This window comes from Bombina bombina, chromosome 10, assembly GCF_027579735.1.
Source record: "Bombina bombina isolate aBomBom1 chromosome 10, aBomBom1.pri, whole genome shotgun sequence".
Classification (NCBI taxonomy): Eukaryota; Metazoa; Chordata; class Amphibia; order Anura; family Bombinatoridae; genus Bombina; species Bombina bombina.
Window position 1 is genome coordinate 195,851,015 of NC_069508.1, and position 21,457 is coordinate 195,872,471.

General features: G+C 39.2%; 1 protein-coding gene across 2 annotated transcripts in view; it reads left to right on the plus strand.

Moving 5' to 3' along the window:
- PRKAA2 (protein kinase AMP-activated catalytic subunit alpha 2) overlaps positions 1 to 21,457 on the plus strand; it is a 75,811-nt gene that overhangs the window by 18,762 nt on the left and 35,592 nt on the right. For both annotated transcript variants that reach the window (XM_053693619.1, XM_053693620.1), the window contains 2 exons: positions 16,261 to 16,405; positions 20,146 to 20,233. In XM_053693619.1, coding sequence (XP_053549594.1) covers positions 16,261 to 16,405; positions 20,146 to 20,233 — 233 coding nt within the window. The remainder of the gene's footprint in view (positions 1 to 16,260; positions 16,406 to 20,145; positions 20,234 to 21,457) is intronic.

Genomic DNA, 21,457 nt, shown 5'->3' on the forward strand with positions numbered 1-21,457 from the left:
CTGTAAACTAGTACTTATGAAGCATACAGTATCTGACACAAACAGGGATTACTGTTAACTAGTACTGAAGAAGCATACAGTAGCTGGCATTCTCAATTAATACTGTAAACTAGTACTGAGGAAGCATACAGTATCTGACACACTCAGGGATTACTGTAAACTAGTACTGAGGAAGCAAACAGTATCTGACACAAATGGATTACTGTAAACTAGTACTTATGAAGCATACAGTAGCAGACACACTCAGGGGTTACAGCAAACTAGTACTGAGGAAGCATACAGTAGCTGGCACACAGGGATTACTGTAAACTAGTACTGAGGATGAGGAAGCATACAGTAGCTGACACACTCAGGGATTACTATAAACTAGTACTGATTAAGCATAGAGTATCTGACACACTCAGGGATTACTGTAAACTAGTACTGAGGAGGCATACAGTAGTTTACACACTAAGGGATGACTTTAAACTAGTACTGAGTGAGGAAGCATACAGGATCTGACACATTTAGAGATTACTGTAAACTACTAATGAGGAAGCATACAGTAGCTGGCACACTCAGGGATTACTGTAAACTAGTACTGATGAAGCATACAGTATCTGACACACTCAGGGATTACTGTAAACTACTACTGAGGAAGCATACAGTATCTGACATACTCAGGGATTACTGCAAACTAGTATTGAGGAAGCATACAGTAGCTGACACACAGGGATTACTGTAAACTATTACTGAGGAAGCATATAGTAGCTGACACACTCAGGGATTACTGTAAACTAGTATTAAGGAAGCATACAGTAGCTGGCACACTCAGGGATTACTGTAAACTATTACTGAGGAAGCATACAGTAGCTGACACACAGGGATTACTGTAAACTAGTACTGAGGATGCATACAGTAGCTGGCACACTCAGGGATTACTGTAAACTAGTACTGAGGAAGCATACAGTAGCTGACACACAGGGATTACTGTAAACTAGTACTGAGGATGCATATAGTAGCTCACACACTCAGGGATTACTGTAAACTAGTATTAAGAAAGCATACAGTAGCTTGCACACTCAGGGATTACTGTAAACTAGTACTGAGGATGCATACAGTAGCTGACACACTCAGGGATTACTGTAAACTAGTACTGAGGATGCATACAGTAGCTGACACACTGAGGGATTACTGTAAACTAGTACTGAGGAAGCATACAGTAGCTGACACACTGAGGGATTACTGTAAACTAGTACTGAGGAAGCATATAGTAGCTGACACACTCAGGGATTACTGTAAACTAGTACTGAGGAAGCATACAGTAGCTGACACACTGAGGGATTACTGTAAACTAGTACTGAAGATGCATACAGTAGCTGACACATTCAGGGATTACTGTAAACTAGTACTGAGGAAGCATACAGTATCTGACACACTCAGGGATTACTGTAAATTAGTACTGAGAAAGCATACAGTAGCTGACACACACAGGGATTACTGTAAACTAGTACTGAAGATGCATACAGTAGCTGACACATTCAGGGATTACTGTAAACTAGTACTGAGGAAGCATACAGTATCTGACACACTCAGGGATTACTGTAAATTAGTACTGAGAAAGCATACAGTATCTGACACACACAGTGATTACTGTAAACTAGTACTGAGAAAGCATACAGTAGCTGACACACACAGGGATTACTGTAAACTAGTACTGAGGAAGCATACAGTAGCTGACACACTCAGGGATTACTGTAAACTAGTACTGAAGATGCATACAGTAGCTGACACATTCAGGGATTACTGTAAACTAGTACTGAGGAAGCATACAGTATCTGACACACTCAGGGATTACTGTAAATTAGTACTGAGAAAGCATACAGTAGCTGACACACACAGGGATTACTGTAAACTAGTACTGAGAAAGCATACAGTAGCTGACACACACAGGGATTACTGTAAACTAGTACTGAGAAAGCATACAGTAGCTGACACACACAGGGATTACTGTAAACTAGTATTGATGAAGCATACAGTATCTGACACACTCAGGGATTACTGTAAACTAGTATTGAGGAAGCATACAGCATCTGACACACTCAGGGATTACTGTAAACTAGTACTGAGGATGCATACAGTAGCTGACACACTCAGGGATTACTGTAAACTAGTACTGAGGATGCATACAGTAGCTGACACACTCAGGGATTACTGTAAACTAGTACTGAGGATGCATACAGTAGCTGACACACTCAGGGATTACTGTAAACTAGTATTGAGGACGCATAAAGTAGCTGTACACTCAGGGATTACTGTAAACTAGTACTGAGGAAGCATACAGTAGCTGACACACTCAAGGATTACTGTAATATAGTACTGATTATGCATACAGTATCTGATGCACTCAGGGATTACTGTAAACAAGTACTGAGGAAGCATACAGTATCTGACACACTCAGGGATTACTGTAAACTAGTAATGAGGAAGCATACAGTAGCTGACATTCTCAGGGATTACTGTAAACTAGTACTGAGGATGCATACAGTAGCTGACACACTCAGGGATTACTATAAACTAATACTGAGGAAGCATACAGTAGCTGTACACTCAGGGATTACTGTAATCTAGTACTGATTATGCATACAGTATCTGACACACTCAGGGATTACGGTAAACTAGTACTGAGGAAACATACAGTATCTGACACACTCAGGGATTACGGTAAACTAGTACTGAGGAAGCATACAGAAACTGGCACCCTCAGGGATTACTGTAAACTAGTACTGAGGAAGCATACGGTAGCTGGCACACTCAGGGATTATTATAAACTAATACTGAGGAAGCATACAGTAGCTGACACACTCAGGGGTTACTGTAAAAAAGTACTGAGGAAGCATACGGTAGCTGGCACACTCAGGGATTACTATAAACTAATACTGAGGAAGCATACAGTATCTGACACACTCAGGGGTTACGGTAAAAAAGTACTGAGGAAGCATACAGTAGCTGGCACACAGGGATTACTGTAAACTAGTACTGATGATGCATACAGTAGCTGACACATTCAGGGATTACTGTAAACTAGTACTGAGGAAGCATACAGTATCTGACACACTCAGGGATTACTGTAAATTAGTACTGAGAAAGCATACAGTAGCTGACACACACAGGGATTACTGTAAACTAGTACTGAAGATGCATACAGTAGCTGACACATTCAGGGATTACTGTAAACTAGTACTGAGGAAGCATACAGTATCTGACACACTCAGGGATTACTGTAAATTAGTACTGAGAAAGCATACAGTATCTGACACACACGGATTACTGTAAACTAGTACTGAGAAAGCATACAGTAGCTGACACACACAGGGATTACTGTAAACTAGTACTGAGGAAGCATACAGTAGCTGACACACTCAGGGATTACTGTAAACTAGTACTGAAGATGCATACAGTAGCTGACACATTCAGGGATTACTGTAAACTAGTACTGAGGAAGCATACAGTATCTGACACACTCAGGGATTACTGTAAATTAGTACTGAGAAAGCATACAGTAGCTGACACACACAGGGATTACTGTAAACTAGTACTGAGAAAGCATACAGTAGCTGACACACACAGGGATTACTGTAAACTAGTACTGAGAAAGCATACAGTAGCTGACACACACAGGGATTACTGTAAACTAGTATTGATGAAGCATACAGTATCTGACACACTCAGGGATTACTGTAAACTAGTATTGAGGAAGCATACAGCATCTGACACACTCAGGGATTACTGTAAACTAGTACTGAGGATGCATACAGTAGCTGACACACTCAGGGATTACTGTAAACTAGTACTGAGGATGCATACAGTAGCTGACACACTCAGGGATTACTGTAAACTAGTACTGAGGATGCATACAGTAGCTGACACACTCAGGGATTACTGTAAACTAGTATTGAGGACGCATAAAGTAGCTGTACACTCAGGGATTACTGTAAACTAGTACTGAGGAAGCATACAGTAGCTGACACACTCAAGGATTACTGTAATATAGTACTGATTATGCATACAGTATCTGATGCACTCAGGGATTACTGTAAACTAGTACTGAGGAAGCATACAGTATCTGACACACTCAGGGATTACTGTAAACTAGTAATGAGGAAGCATACAGTAGCTGACATTCTCAGGGATTACTGTAAACTAGTACTTAGGATGCATACAGTAGCTGACACACTCAGGGATTACTATAAACTAATACTGAGGAAGCATACAGTAGCTGTACACTCAGGGATTACTGTAATCTAGTACTGATTATGCATACAGTATCTGACACACTCAGGGATTACGGTAAACTAGTACTGAGGAAACATACAGTATCTGACACACTCAGGGATTACGGTAAACTAGTACTGAGGAAGCATACAGAAACTGGCACCCTCAGGGATTACTGTAAACTAGTACTGAGGAAGCATACGGTAGCTGGCACACTCAGGGATTATTATAAACTAATACTGAGGAAGCATACAGTAGCTGACACACTCAGGGGTTACTGTAAAAAAGTACTGAGGAAGCATACGGTAGCTGGCACACTCAGGGATTACTATAAACTAATACTGAGGAAGCATACAGTATCTGACACACTCAGGGGTTACGGTAAAAAAGTACTGAGGAAGCATACAGTAGCTGGCACACAGGGATTACTGTAAACTAGTACTGATGAAGCATACAGTATCTGACACACTCAGGGATTACTGTAAACTAGTACTGATTAAGCATACAGTATCTGACACACTCAGGGATTACTGTAAACTAGTACTGAGGAAGCATACAGTAGCTGACACACTCAGGGATTACTATAAACTAGTACTGATTAAGCATACAGTATCTGACACACTCAGGGATTACTGTAAACTAGTACTGAGGAAGCATACAGTAGCTGACACACTCAGGGATTACTGTAAATGAGTACTGAGGAAGCATACAGTAGCTGACACACTCAGGGGTTACTGTAAACTAGTACTGAGGAAGCATACAGTAGCTGACACACTCAGGGGTTACTGTAAACTAGTACTGAGGAAGCATACAGTAGCTGACACACTCAGGGGTTACTGTAAACTAGTACTGAGGAAGCATACAGTATCTGACACACTCAGGGATTACTGTAAACTACTACTGAGGAAGCATACAGTATCTGACACACTCAGGGGTTAAGGTAAAAAAGTACTGAGGAAGCATACAGTTGCTGGCACACAGGGATTACTGTAAACTAGTACTGAGGAAGCATACAGTTGCTGACACACTCAGGGATTACTGTAAACTAGTACTGAGGATGCATACAGTTGCTGACACACTCAGGGATTACTGTAAACTAGTACTGAGGAAGCATACAGTAGCTGACACACTCAGGGGTTACTGTAAACTAGTACTGAGGAAGCATACAGTATCTGACACACTCAGGGGTTATGGTAAACAGCACACAGGAGCTGGCACAATCAGTGATTTCTATAGAATGACATTTAGAAGGCACACAGGAGCTGACACACTCAGGGATTACTATAAACTAGTACTGATTAAGCATAGAGTATCTGACACACTCAGGGATTACTGTAAACTAGTACTGAGGAGGCATACAGTAGTTTACACACTAAGGGATGACTTTAAACTAGTACTGAGTGAGGAAGCATACAGGATCTGACACATTTAGGGATTACTGTAAACTACTAATGAGGAAGCATACAGTAGCTGGCACACTCAGGGATTACTGTAAACTAGTACTGATGAAGCATACAGTATCTGACACACTCAGGGATTACTGTAAACTACTACTGAGGAAGCATACAGTATCTGACATACTCAGGGATTACTGCAAACTAGTATTGAGGAAGCATACTATAGCTGACACACAGGGATTACTGTAAACTATTACTGAGGAAGCATATAGTAGCTGACACACTCAGGGATTACTGTAAACTAGTATTAAGGAAGCATACAGTAGCTGGCACACTCAGGGAATACTGTAAACTATTACTGAGGAAGCATACAGTAGCTGACACACAGGGATTACTGTAAACTAGTACTGAGGATGCATACAGTAGCTGGCACACTCAGGGATTACTGTAAACTAGTACTGAGGAAGCATACAGTAGCTGACACACAGGGATTACTGTAAACTAGTACTGAGGATGCATATAGTAGCTCACACACTCAGGGATTACTGTAAACTAGTATTAAGAAAGCATACAGTAGCTGGCACACTCAGGGATTACTGTAAACTAGTACTGAGGATGCATACAGTAGCTGACACACTCAGGGATTACTGTAAACTAGTACTGAGGATGCATACAGTAGCTGACACACTGAGGGATTACTGTAAACTAGTACTGAGGAAGCATACAGTAGCTGACACACTGAGGGATTACTGTAAACTAGTACTGAGGAAGCATATAGTAGCTGACACACTCAGGGATTACTGTAAACTAGTACTGAGGAAGCATACAGTAGCTGACACACTGAGGGATTACTGTAAACTAGTACTGAGGAAGCATACAGTAGCTGACACACTCAGGGGTTACTGTAAACTAGTACTGAGGAAGCATACAGTATCTGACACACTCAGGGGTTATGGTAAACAGCACACAGGAGCTGGCACAATCAGTGATTTCTATAGAATGACATTTAGAAGGCACACAGGAGCTGGCACACTCAGGGATTTCTATAGAATGGCATTTAGAAGGCAAACAGGAGCCGGTACTCTCAGGGATTTCTATAGACTGGCATTTAGAAGGCACACAGGAGCCGGTACACTCAGGGATTTCTATAGAATGGCATTTAGAAGCACACAGGAGCTGGCACACTCAGGGATTACAATAGACTGGCATTTAGAAGGCACACAGGAGCTGGCACACTCAGGGATTACTATAGACTGGCATTTAGAAGGCACACAGGAGCTGGCACACTCAGGGATTACAATAGACTGGCATTTAGAAAGCACACAGGAGCGGCACACTCAGGGATTACTATATACTGGCATTTAGAAGGCAAACAGTAGCTGGCACACTCAGGGATTACAATAGACTGGCATTTAGAAGGCATACAGGAGCTGGTACACTCAGGGATTACAATAGACTGGCATTTAGAAGGCAAACAGTAGCTGGCACACTCAGGGATTACAATAGACTTGCATTTAGAAGGCAAACAGTAGCTGGCCCACTCAGGGATTACTATAGACTGGCATTTAGAAGGCAAACAGTAGCTGGCACACTCAGGGATTACAATAGACTGGTATTTAGAAGGCATACAGGAGACGGTACACTCAGGGATTACTGTAAACTAGTACTGAGGAAGGATACAGTACCTGACACACTCTGGGATTACTGTAAACTTGTACTGATGAAGCATACAGCAGCTGACACACTCAGGGATTTCTATAGACTGGCATTTAGAAGGCACACAGGAGCTGGCACACTCAGGGATTACTATAGACTGGCATTTAGAAGGCACACAGGAGCTGGCACACTCAGGGATTACTATAGACTGGCATTTAGAAGGCACACAGGAGCTGGCACACTCAGGGATTTCTATGGAATGGCATTTAGAAGGCACACAGGAGCCGGTACTCTCAGGGATTTCTATAGAAGGGCATTTAGAAGGCACACAGGAGCCGGTACACTCAGGGATTTCTATAGAATGGCATTTAGAAGGCACCCAGGAGCTGGCACACTCAGGGATTACAATAGACTGGCATTTAGAAGGCACACAGGAGCCGGCACACTCGAGGATTACTATATACTGGCATTTAGAAGGCAAACAGTAGCTGGCACACTCGGGGATTACTATAGACTGGCATTTAGAAGGCACACAGGAGCTGGCACACACAGGGATTACTATAGACTGGCATTTAGAAGGCAAACAGTAGCTGGCACACTCAGGGATTACAATAGACTGGCATTTAGAAGGCATACAGGAGCCGGTACACTCAGGGATTACAATAGACTGGCATTTAGAAGGCATCAGGGGCGTGTTAACGGGGAGGCCAACAAGGCCGGTACCTAGAGCGACGGATTTTGGGGGCGGCACTTGTCCACACCACAGTGACACGCTGCAAGTTTTTTTAACTTTGAGCGGGCGTTCACGGCGGCAACGGAGGTGAGACTGAGTAGTAGTCACAGGAATATCAGGCCGGCGGCAGTTCAACACCAGAGAGATGGGGAACGGGAAAGTAAGGTATGCCAAGGTTGGAGGCCCTTTTTACTAGCTATCATGCGAGGAAAGGCTCCATCAGGGGAGGGGTGTGTTTAACTGTGTTACACTTTGGAGGGCGGGCGGGTGGCACTTGTCCACACCACAGTGACACGCTGCTTTGAAAAAAACCATTTTTTTTAACTTTGAGCGGGCGTTCACGGCCGCAACGGAGGTGAGATTGAGTAGTCACAGGAATATCAGGCTGGCGGCAGTGCAACACCAGAGAGATGGGGAACGGGAGTCCCTTTTTACTAGTGATCATGCGAGGAAAGGCTCCATCAGGGGAGGGGTGTATTTAACTGTGTTACACTACTAGTGTCACTGTCAGGCTGTCAGCCCATTCTCAGACACTTGATAGCGCAGCTCACTGCAGACTCTCAGGCATTTCCTCTCTGTTCTTCTGCTCACAGCCCTTTCTGATGTTTTTACCGCAGGGCTGTGAGCAGAAGAACAGAGAGGAAAATGACTCAGAGTCTGCAGTGAGCGCTATCAAGTGTCTGAGAATGCGCTGACAGCCTGACAGTGACAGGTCTTAAACACTTTGCTCATTGCTGGTAGCAGTCATTGATGTAAATGGGCCGGGTACTGAAGTCGGCTGGATGCGTGACTGTGACAGATTACAATGTGCAGTGGCAGTGCGGACCTCCGACCGGTACTTGACAAACTGTTGACTCACCTGGCCTCCTTGCCTGCCTGCTCTCTATATGGTACAACATTCCTCATTACTGTTTCTTAAAACTTTTATAAAATCTTTCAGAGTGTGCAGGGCCGAGCGGTGCCGAAGCAGCTGTTACAGATGACATTAACACCGTTTGGCCACGAACACTCTGAAAGATTTAATAAAAGTTTAGAGATCCATCCAGTAATGAGGAACGTACCATGGAGAGAGCTGGCAGGGAAAGAGTCCAGTCCCCGCCCTCACTGAAACCACTGTTGAATTGAATATACATATCTATTGTTCATGTGTATTTCAAACACATTATTATCAAGTTCAGAAATTCCACAAGAGCCACAAAATGTTTCATAAATGTATTAAACTTTTCTTTATTGTCAACATAAATTTACAATCTTGAAAATGCACATATTAATGATAAACCAATAATTTATTGATGCTGCGTTAATAACACCGTCTTTAAGTAATTGCAATTCTAATCTATGCTGTGAAGGAGAGTGGCTGTGTGTGAAGGAGAGTGGCTGTGTGTGGGAGAGGGGCTGTGTGTGTGTGAGGGAGAGGGGTTGTGTGTATATATATATATATATATATATATTCAAATTACACCATGACCAAAAAATATTATGGCCGAAAAACAGCCTAAAACTTAGGGGGGGTAGGTGGTGGGGGCAGCAGAATTTTAAGTGCCTAGGGCAGCACAAAACCTAAATACGCCACTGGAAGGCATACAGGAGCCGGTACACTCAGGGATTACTATAGACAGTCATTTAGAAGGCACACAGTAGCTGGCACACTCAGGGATTACAATAGACTGGCATTTAGAAGGCAAACAGTAGCTGGCACACTCAGGGATTACTATAGACTGGCATTTAGAAGGCAAACAGTAGCTGGCACACTCAGGGATTACAATAGACTGGCATTTAGAAGGCACACAGGAGCGGCACACTCAGGGATTACTATATACTGGCATTTAGAAAGCACACAGGAGCGGCACACTCAGGGATTACAATAGACTGGCATTTAGAAGGCACACAGGAGCGGCACACTCAGGGATTACAATAGACTGGCATTTAGTAGGCAAACAGTAGCTGGCACACTCAGGCATTACTATAGACTGGTATTTAGAAGGCACACAGTAGCTGGCACACTCAGGCATTACTATAGACTGGCATTTAGAAGGCACACAGTAGCTGGCACACTCAGGGATTACAATAGACTGGCATTTAGAAGGCACACAGTAGCTGGCACACTCAGGGATTACAATAGACTGGCATTTAGAAGGCACACAGGAGCGGCACACTCAGGGATTACTATATACTGGCATTTAGAAGGCAAACAGTAGCTGGCACACTCAGGGATTACTATAGACAGTCATTTAGAAGGCACACAGTAGCTGGCACACTCAGGGATTACTATAGACTGGCATTTAGAAGGCACACAGTAGCTGGCACACTCAGGGATTACTATAGACTGGCATTTAGAAGGCACACAGTAGCTGGCACACTCAGGGATTACTATATACTGGCATTTAGAAGGCACACAGTAGCTGGCACACTCAGGGATTACAATAGACTGGCATTTAGAAGGCACACAGTAGCTGGCACACTCAGGGATTACTATAGACTGGCATTTAGAAGGCACACAGTAGCTGGCACACTCAGGGATTACAATAGACTGGCATTTAGAAGGCACACAGTAGCTGGCACACTCAGGGATTACAATAGACTGGCATTTAGAAGGCACACAGTAGCTGGCACACTCAGGGATTACTATAGACTGGCATTTAGAAGGCACACAGTAGCTGGCACACTCAGGGATTACTATAGACTGGCATTTAGAAGGCATACAGGAGCTGGCACACTCAAAATTACTGTAAGCTTCTATTGAGGATCTATACTGTAGCTGACACACTCAGGGATTACTGTCATTTTCTACTAAGGATCTATAATGTAACTACTACACTCAGCGATAATAATAAAAGTGTACAGATAAATCATACTATTGCTGGCACTCAGTAATCTCTATTTTCGTACCTGTCAAATGCCACCTGTTTCCTGTGGACACTGGGAGACTCAAGATACTTTATGATCGTAAATGTAGCCACCAATCAGCAAGCGCTACCCAGGGTTCTGAACCAAAAATAGACCTGGTCCTAAAATTACACTACTGCTTTTCAATTAAAGATGCCAAGAGAACGAAGAAAAATTGATAATACAATTTAATAAGAAAGTTGCTTAAAACTGCATGCTCTAAATGAATCATGAAAGAAAAAATTGTGTTTCATATCCCTCTAAAATTTAAATTTTAAATAATTTATTTCCTTATTATGTTCATGTGACTTGTTATCAAGCAATAGTTGCTTACGTCAGGTCTCTGCCAGTACTGGGGGGTGGTGGATCAGGGAGGTGGGAGGGTTGAGGAGGGATCACTACACTTCAGAAATAAATAATAAAAAAAAAAGCCCTAAACTGCATACTGGCAAACTGTCTGCCAGTACCTAAGATGGTGGTGACCAGTGGGGAGTAAGGGAAGAAACCGCAGTTTGGGAGGAATAAAAGCATGTGAGGTGTCAGGTTTGAGGGTAATCTCTACTCTGCATAAAAAATAAACCTTTACAAGCTTACTGATTAACCCTTTCACTGGCAGGAATTTCAAGGAAGCTGCGCATCTGCAAGAGGTTTTCTAATTGGCAAAAAGCAATGTCTGCTATTTCTGAACAAAGGGGATTCCAGAGAAGCTTTTTCAACCATTGTCATAGGACTGCAGTAATTATGTGTGAATAACTTTTTACACAAACTGGGTTTCTCGTTGAAATTAACCATTTCTTTATATGATCGCACCTGGTGGCCAAATAAAGGCAGCAAATATACCAAAGTGGGTCTAAATAAATACATTGGGTTGTCTTCATTTATAGTTTTCATAGGTAAATCAAAAGCTCTAATTCTTTTTAAACAGAGTAATTGCAAAAATAGTAAAATTTCTCGGCTAACTTGGGCAAGTTTCTCTCTGAAATTCCTGGTAGTGAAGTGGTTAAACTTATAGCTGTCTCTCAGTACAGTGATGTATCATGTGTTGTGCTGCTCCGAGAATTGTAGGAATATCATTTGACAACTAAATTATGTGCACTGTCATTATTGTAGGTATGTATAGGAAGCAATGCAACAGGGGTATCATTATGTTTAAAGTATATCATTCCCATGTGTTATTTTCATCCTAGAAGGTAATTACTGGAACATAAATAAATATAAAAATGATTAATCTAATAATAACTCTATATATCTATCTATCTATTTATCTATCTATCTATCTTGTCTGTGTACCTGTATGTGCACCTATTTAAAATATTCAATAGGTTTTTTTATGTAAGAAAAAGCCTTTTCTTTACTTAAGGTACATACTCTAATTGTAATAAATAAAATATGCCCTCAGTCATAAATACAGTAATTAAACAAAGGTTACTGATTTCAATGTTTCCATAAAATGACACTGTAGTGCAAAGTGCTCAAATTTATTTGTGTGTAATTTTTGCACTACTCACCATGGATTTATGCTACAAAGCAGTTAAAAACATAGGTAAATCACCACAGTTCCCAAACTCCACATGGCCTGTGATTGGTGGGGTCATCTAACTGCTGCCTTGGTTCAATGGCTGTTTCCTCTTTTGAACCAGCAGTTCTCTGCAGCTCTTGAGCAAGACTTGAGTCTAACACCTTTGCAAGGGTTAAAAACATAGGGGTCAATTTTTCAAAACTTCAGCTGATAATACGCTGGAATCTCATGTCAAATTAGATGCAAAGCTGATCCGCCATAATTAACAAACGCCTAGATTACGAGTCTTGCATTAGCCTTAAAAAGCAGCGTTGAGAGGTCCCAACGCTGCTTTTTAACGCCCGCTGGTATTAAGAGTCTGGCAGGTACAGGTGAACCGCTCACTTTTTTTCCCCGACTCGAGCTTACCGCAAATCCACTTACATAAATTGCGTATCCTATCTTTTCAATGGGATTTGCCTAACGCCGGTATTACGAGTCTTGGAAAAAGTGAGCGGTACAGCCTCTCCTGTAAAGACTGATACCGCATTTAAAAGTCAGTAGTTAAGAGTTTTATGGGCTAACGCCGTAACCTAAAACTCTTAACTAAAGTGCTAAAAAGTACACTAACACCCATAAACTACCTATTAACCCCTAAACCGAGCCCCCCCCCCACATCGCAAACACTATATTAACATTTTTAACCCCTATTCTGCCTAACCGGACATCGCCGCCACTTCAATAAATTTATTAACCACTAAACCGCTGCACTCCTGCCTCGTAAACACTTCTTAAGTATTATTAACCCCTAATCTGCCGTCCCTAACATCGCCAACACCTACCTACATTTATTAACCCCTAATCTTCCGACCCCAACGTCGCCGCCACTATATTAAATTTATTAACTCCAAAATCTAAGTCTAATCCTAACCCTAACACCCCCCTAACTTAAATATTATTTAAATAAATCGAAATAAAATTACTACAATTAAATAAATTATTCCTATTTAAAACTAAATACTTGTAACTATTAGTTATATTGTAGCTATCTTATGGTTTATTTTATAGGTAAGTATTTAGTTTTAAATAGGAATAATTTATTTAATAATATTATTTTTATTTAGATTTATTTAAATTATATTTAAATTAGGGGGGGTTAGGGTTAGACTTAGGTTTAGGGGTTAATAACTTTATTATAGTGGCAGCGACATTGGGGGCGGCAGATTAGGGGTTAATAACTATAATGTAGGTGTCGGCGATGTTGGGGCGACAGATTAGGGGTTCATAAGTATAATGTAGGTGGCGGCGGTGTCCGGAGCGGCAGATTAGGGGTTAATAATATAATGTAGGTTGCGGCGATGTCGGGGGCGGCAGATAAGGGGTTAATAAGTGTAAGATTAAGGGTGTTTAGACTCTGGGTTCATGTTAGGATGTTAGGTGTAGACATAAAAAGTATTTCCCCATAGGAATCAATGGGGCTGCGTTAGGAGCTGAACGCTGCTTTTTTGCAGGTGTTAAACTTTTTTTCAGCCGAATCAGCCCCATTGATTCCTATGGGGAAATCGTGCACGAGCATGTTTAGCCAGCTCATCGCTACCGTAAGCAGCGCTGGTATTACAGTGAGATGTGGAGCTATATTTTGCTCTCCGCTCACTTTTTTAAGGCTAACGCCGGGTTTAAAAAAACCTGTGATACCAGCGTTGTTTGTAGGTGAGCGGTGAGCATATACTGCGCATTAGCACCGCAAGCCTTACCGACAAAAACTCATAATCTAGCCGAAAGTGTCTAGATCGTTAAAAGTTGAAATATGTGACGTAACATACACTCCCGCGATATCAATCCGACGCAGATCGATGCTTGCGTTATTCCAGATGTTTTGAATTCACATTTAACTCTATTTGACCCTCTTCCCAATTTATTAAACATTTAACAGGTTTGCTTGCGTCTATTCCGCCGCAGCGTACCTATCGTTCAAACTGCCACCCTTGAGGCCGCGAATACCATAGAAATCAATGGGAGTCTGAAAACACAGAAAGGTTATGTTCCATGCTGCAAGAGAATGAAGCATATTACATAATAAAAGTACTTATGGATTATGTTACATCTTTGTCTCTCATTACAAAGCAAGGGGATAATATTATTGCTTCAAATTTGGTGCTAACTTCCTTTTTTGGATAAATCTATTTGCACTATGTTTAACACATGTAATACAAGTCCCACTATCCACTTCGCACCAAATTTGACGCACACTCATAAATAACCCACAAACTAGTTACGTTTTCCACCACTTTTGATTGGGATATTATCACATGATTTATGACATCAGCTAATCTGATTGAAATATACATTTTATACTATCACTAATGCATCAAATTGCTCTATACTTGTGTCATTGATAACTCATCAGAAATTGTAAGTGCCATTTGTTACTTTGAAAGTATGTATATGTGAAATTAGCATTAAAGTTAAAGATTGATGATGACATTAGGACACACAGTGTAATATTTTAGACAATGATTTTAAAAATCGAATGATGTTTGTTTCAATATAATCTTAAAGGGACATGAAACCCCAACATTTTCTTTCATGATTTAGGTAGAACATACAATATTAAACAACTTTTCAGTTTATGTCTATTATCAAATTTGTTTCATTCTCTTGATATCATTTTTGAAGGAGCAGCAATGCACTACTGGTTTCTAACTGAACAGATAAGTGAGCCAGTGACAATCGGTATACATATATATATATATATGCAGCCACCAATCAGCAGCTAGAACCTAGGTTATTTGCTGCTCCTGAGCTTACCTATATAAACCTTTAAGCAAAGGATAACATGAGACGGAAGCAAATTAAATAATAGAAGTAAATTAGAAAGTTATTTAAAATTGTATGCTCTGTCTAAATCATGAATGTCTAATTATGACTTTATTGTCCCTTTAAGCTGATAGCTCAAAGGGATAGCCCACCTAACATTAAACTGTCATGAATCTGATACAGCAGAAATTAAAATCTCCTCTTTACTGTCATTCTATTTTCAGTGTTCTTCTTCCTACTATGAGATATTGTTTGTTCAGGTATAAATCTAGTTATTTCTTGGACATTAACAGATGAAAATAAAAAATTAGCTTTAGAGAAATGTGCTTGTTCATGGACAGTAATGAAATTGTATAAATTAAGTTAGAAAAAACAAAATACAAACAAGATCGATGACTCTTATTTATTAACAGTCTGATGTTGATCGCTCTGTACTTGACGCACGTGTTTTTGACAGAGTTATTAATAAATAAAAGCGTTGTATGTAGATTTGCGGCAGCAATATCTAGCGATGTCTGGCGAGAGTATTGACGCCAGCAAATGCACAGAGATTGACGCTTTGATAAATCGGCCCCATATAGTTCCACAGCAAGCAGTGCAGAGATGACATCTTCTAACAAATTACAACATATAATTTTTGACACTAGAAAGTCCCTATAAGAAAACATTGCAATTAATGTAGCTATAAATGTAAATATCTCCCAGTAATACATTGCTGCACATGAGCCTACCTAGGTATGATTTTCAACAAAGGATACCAAGGGAATGAAGCAAATTAGATAATTTAAGTAAATGGTAAGTTGTTTAAAATTGTATGTGCTATCCGCAGCATGAAGTTTAGTTCTGACTTTACTAAACCTTTTTTAATGTTAGTGGTGTTATCGTTTTCAAATGTTTTACATTGTATGATGTACAATTTGTCAATAAAGTTGCAATTTAACGTTCACTTATTCCTGGGATACGCTTGTTGTTGCTATATTTGGGTTTCTTCAGTTCTGTGGATGCGTTTTATGTTGCAGGTTGAGGAATCTGAAGCGAGGCGCCTCTTCCAACAGATTCTGTCTGCTGTTGATTATTGTCACAGGCATATGGTGGTCCATCGAGATCTGAAACCCGAGAATGTGCTGCTGGATGCCAATATGAATGCCAAGATAGCTGACTTTGGTATGTGACTTCTCAAGCCCTCTAGGAATGTAGCCAGCAAACAGGTCATTTGCTGAAGGTTGTCAGTAAAATGTGCTGCAGTGATTCTGTAAGTGGTTTATTGTAACTTGTAAACTATTGTTACAACCTGTTTCATTCTGCATCTATGTTTAATCACTAATCAAATCATGTCTGAGGTCACATTATATTATATTATATATACACACATATATATGTTTAATCACTAATCAAATCATGTATGAGGTCACATTATATTTTATATTTATATATATATATATATATATATATATATATATATATATATATATATATATATATATATATGTTTAATCACTAATCAAATCATGTCTGAGGTCACATTATATTATATTATATATATATATATATACACACATATATATGTTTAATCACTAATCAAATCATGTCTGAGGTCATATTATATTATATTATATTATATATACACACATATATATGTTTAATCACTAATCAAATCATGTATGAGGTCACATTATATTATATTATATATACACACATATATATGTTTAATCACTAATCAAATCATGTATGAGGTCACATTATATTATATTATATATACACATATATATGTTTAATCACTAATCAAATCATGTATGAGGTCACATTATATTTTATATTTATATATATATATATATATATGTTTAATCACTAATTAAATCATGTCTGAGGTCACATTATATTTTATATTTATATATATATATATATATATATATATATATATATATATATATATATATATATGTTTAATCACTAATCAAATCATGTATGAGGTCACATTATATTATATTATATTATATATACACACATATATATGTTTAATCACTAATTAAATCATTTCTGAGGTCACATTATATTTTATATTTTTATATATATATATATATGTGTTTAATCACTAATCAAATCATGTCTGAGGTCACATTATATTATATTATATATACACACATATATATGTTTAATCACTAATTAAATCATGTCTGAGGTCACATTATATTATATTATATTATATATATATACACACATATATATATATATATATATATATATATTTAATCACTAATTAAATCATGTATGAGGTCACATTATATTATATTATATTATATTATATATATATATATATATATATACACACATATATATATATTTAATCACTAATTAAATCATGTATGAGGTCACATTATATTTTATATTTATATATATATATATATATATATATATATATATATATATATATATATATATATATATATATGTTTAATCACTAATTAAATCATGTCTGAGGTCACATTATATTTTATATATATATATGTTTTGTTGTGACCTGAATATCTATGTAATTAAACCCAGAATATAATTTCTCCATAAATGTTCGAAGGGTCAGTAAACACCTTGAGATTTTAATATAAAGTGCAGGATCATCAGCCTTATGCTTGTCCCAGGCATTAGCTAGTATGTACGATAGTCTTATGCTTGTCCCAGACATTTGTTGGTACATAGGATAGCATTATGCTTATCCCATGCATTAATTAGTATGTAGGATATCCTTATGCTTATCCCAGGCATTAGTATGTAAGATAGCCTTATGCTTATCCCAGGCATTAGTTAGTATGTAGGATAGCCTTATGCTTGTCCCAGGCATTAGCTAGTATGTAGGATAGCATTATGCTTATCCCATGCATTAATTAGTATGTAGGATATCCTTATGCTTTTCCCAGGCATTAGTATGTAAGATAGCCTTATGCTTATCCCAGGCATTAGTTAGTATGTAGGATAGCCTTATGCTTGTCCCAGACATTAGCTAGTATGTAGGATAGCCATATGCTTGTCCCAGGCATTAGTTAGTACGTAGGATAGCCTTATGCTTATCCCAGGCATTAGTTAGTACGTAGGATAGCCTTATGCTTACCCCAGGCATTAGTTAGTATGTAGGATTGCCTTATGCTTAGTTAGTACGTAGTATAGCCTTATGCTTGTCCCATGCATTAGTACGTAGATATTGATGGCAGAAAAGAGCCATAGGCCCAGCTAGTCTGCTCGATATTGCCTAAACGTATAAACTTAGCTAGTTCATAGGATAGCCTTATGCTTATCCCAGGCATAAGTTAGTATGTAGGATAGCCTTATGCTTATCCCAGGCATTAGTTAGTACATGGAAGAGCCTTATTGCTTATCCCAGGCATTAATTAGTATGTAGGATAGCCTTATGCTTATCCCATGCATTCATTAGTACCTAGGATTGCCTTAAACTTATCCCGGGCATTAGTTAGTATGTAGGATAGCATAGCCTTATGCTTATCCCAGGCATTCATTAGTACCTAGGATAGCCTTATGCTTATCCCGGGCATTAGTTAGTATGTAGGATAGCCTTATGCTTGTCCCAGGCATTAGCTAGTACGTAGGATAGCCTTATGCTTATCCCAGGCATTCATTAGTACCTAGTATTGCCTTATACTTATCCTGGGCATTAGTTAGTATGTAGGATAGCATAGCCTTATGCTTATCCCAGGCATTCATTAGTACCTAGGATAGCTTTATGCTTATCCCGGGCATTAGTTAGTATTTAGGATAGCCTTATGCTTATCCCAGGCATAAGTTAGTATGTAGGATAGTCTTATGCTTGTCCCAGGCATTAGATAGGATGTAGGATAGCCTTATGCTTGTCCCAGCCATTTGTTAGGGCGTAGGATAGCCTTATGGTTATCCCAGGCATTCATTAGTACCTAGGATAGCTTTATGCTTATCCAGGGCATTAGTTAGTATTTAGGATAGCCTTATGCTTATCCCAGGCATTAGTTAGTATGTAGGATAGTCTTATGTTTGTCCCAGGCATTAGTTAGGACGTAGGATAGCCTTATGCTTGTCCAAGCCATTTGTTAGGTCGTAGGATAGCCTTATGCTTATCCCAGGCATTCATTAGTACCTAGGATTGCCTTATACTTATCCCGGGCATTAGTTAGTATGTAGGATAGCATAGCCTTATGGTTATCCCAGGCATTCATTAGTACCTAGGATAGCTTTATGCTTATCCCGGGCATTAGTTAGTATTTAGGATAGCCTTATGCTTATCCCAGGCATTAGTTAGTAGGTAGGATAGTCTTATGCTTGTCCCAGGCATTAGTTAGGACGTAGGATAGCCTTATGCTTGTCCCAGCCATTAGTTAGTACGTAGGATAGCCTTATGCTTACCCCAGGCATTAGTTAGTATGTAGGATTGCCTTATGCTTAGTTAGTACGTAGGATAGCCTTATGTTTCTCCCATGCATTAGTACGTAGATATTGATGGCAGAAAAGAGCCATAGGCCCAGCTAGTCTGCTCGATATTGCCTAAACGTATAAACTTAGCTAGTTCATAGGATAGCCTTATGCTTATCCCAGGCATAAGTTAGTATGTAGGATAGCCTTATGCTTATCCCAGGCATTAGTTAGTACGTAGGATAGCCTTATGCTTATCCCAGGCATAAGTTAGTATGTAGGATAGCCTTATGCTTATCCCAGGCATTAGTTAGTACATGGAAGAGCCCCATCAACACAAGCGATCCGAATGCACATGCCTACTAAAATCTGCGTTTTTACGTGTCCTTAGCAAAATGCAACCTGATGTAGCTACAAATATATTTTGATTCTTTAATTATTCATGCAGCTGCAGGCTAAAGTAAACATCAATTTTTCAAGTGTCTGCAATACATAATTTGTAATATTCTCCATAGGATTGTCTAACATGATGTCAGACGGAGAATTCCTGCGAACCAGTTGTGGCTCTCCAAATTACGCTGCACCTGAAGTCATATCGGGAAGGTAAGTCCTCTCTTAGCAACATTTCTCAAAGGCTCGGGAATGATGTAGAACATTTTTAACCCCTTCTCTGCCAAATGGTTCAAATAACTTCAAAGTTTTGTTGCTTTCTATAGAACATTAATTTTGTATATTTGCCACAGAACAGAAACATATAACTCACATACAGACACATAGTCACGCATGCACATACTCACAGACACACGTACACACTCATACACTTGCACACATATGCACATACTTATAATGTAGAACATAATTTCACCCATTCTGCTAAAGCTTTCAAATCATTGTAAAACTTTTTTTTTTCTATAGCACATTCTCACACACACATATTTTATATATATATATATATATATATATATATATATATATATATATATATATATATATATATATATATATATATATATATACACACACACACACAAACACATAGTGCTAGATTACAAGTGGAGTGCTATATATCACTTTCGTGGAAGTGATTTTAGTGCTCCATTTTGTAATACCAGTGCGCTGGTATTACAAGTTACCCACAATGTGAACACAAGAAAGTATTGCACTCATGAAAGTGCGCTTCCATAGGCTCCTATAGGAGCTTTGTTCTGATGCTGTCAGAGACGGCATCAGAACTTCAGCGCCAGCGAAGGAGGTAAGTAGTGCAGCAATCAAATACATATGCTGTTATACATATATATATTTATGTGTTAATATGTGTATATTTTCAGTGCCGTTTTTTTATTCTAACACCCCATTCCCGCCAACTTTAACCCCAAAATACTGCAAGTTGTGGTAGCAGTAACCAGCCACTTGTAATGGCTGGTTAATTATTGCACTCCCTCAAACTGGCAAATTTTCCAATTTGCAGGAGAGCAATAATTTAGTGCTCCACTTGTAATCTAGCCCATAATATCTGAAACCATTTGTAACACATTCCCTTAGGACTTTAGTAAAATGAGTAAGACAGGGCCACCAAGTTCCTTTATAGTGTGTCCTGCAGCTGTCAGTATCTTCATTTAAACCTTTGGATGACTCGCATACCTATCTCACAATTGTCACTCTTGTGAGATTGTCATTAAATCTGAGATTAACTGTCACTAGAGTCAATGCACGTTAAAGGGACAGTATACACCAATTTTCATATAACTGAATATAATATTAGAAGCTCCAAGTATAGCTCTGCTGATGAGGTTAGGCTGGGTCATCCAGTTAAAGGGACTGGGATAG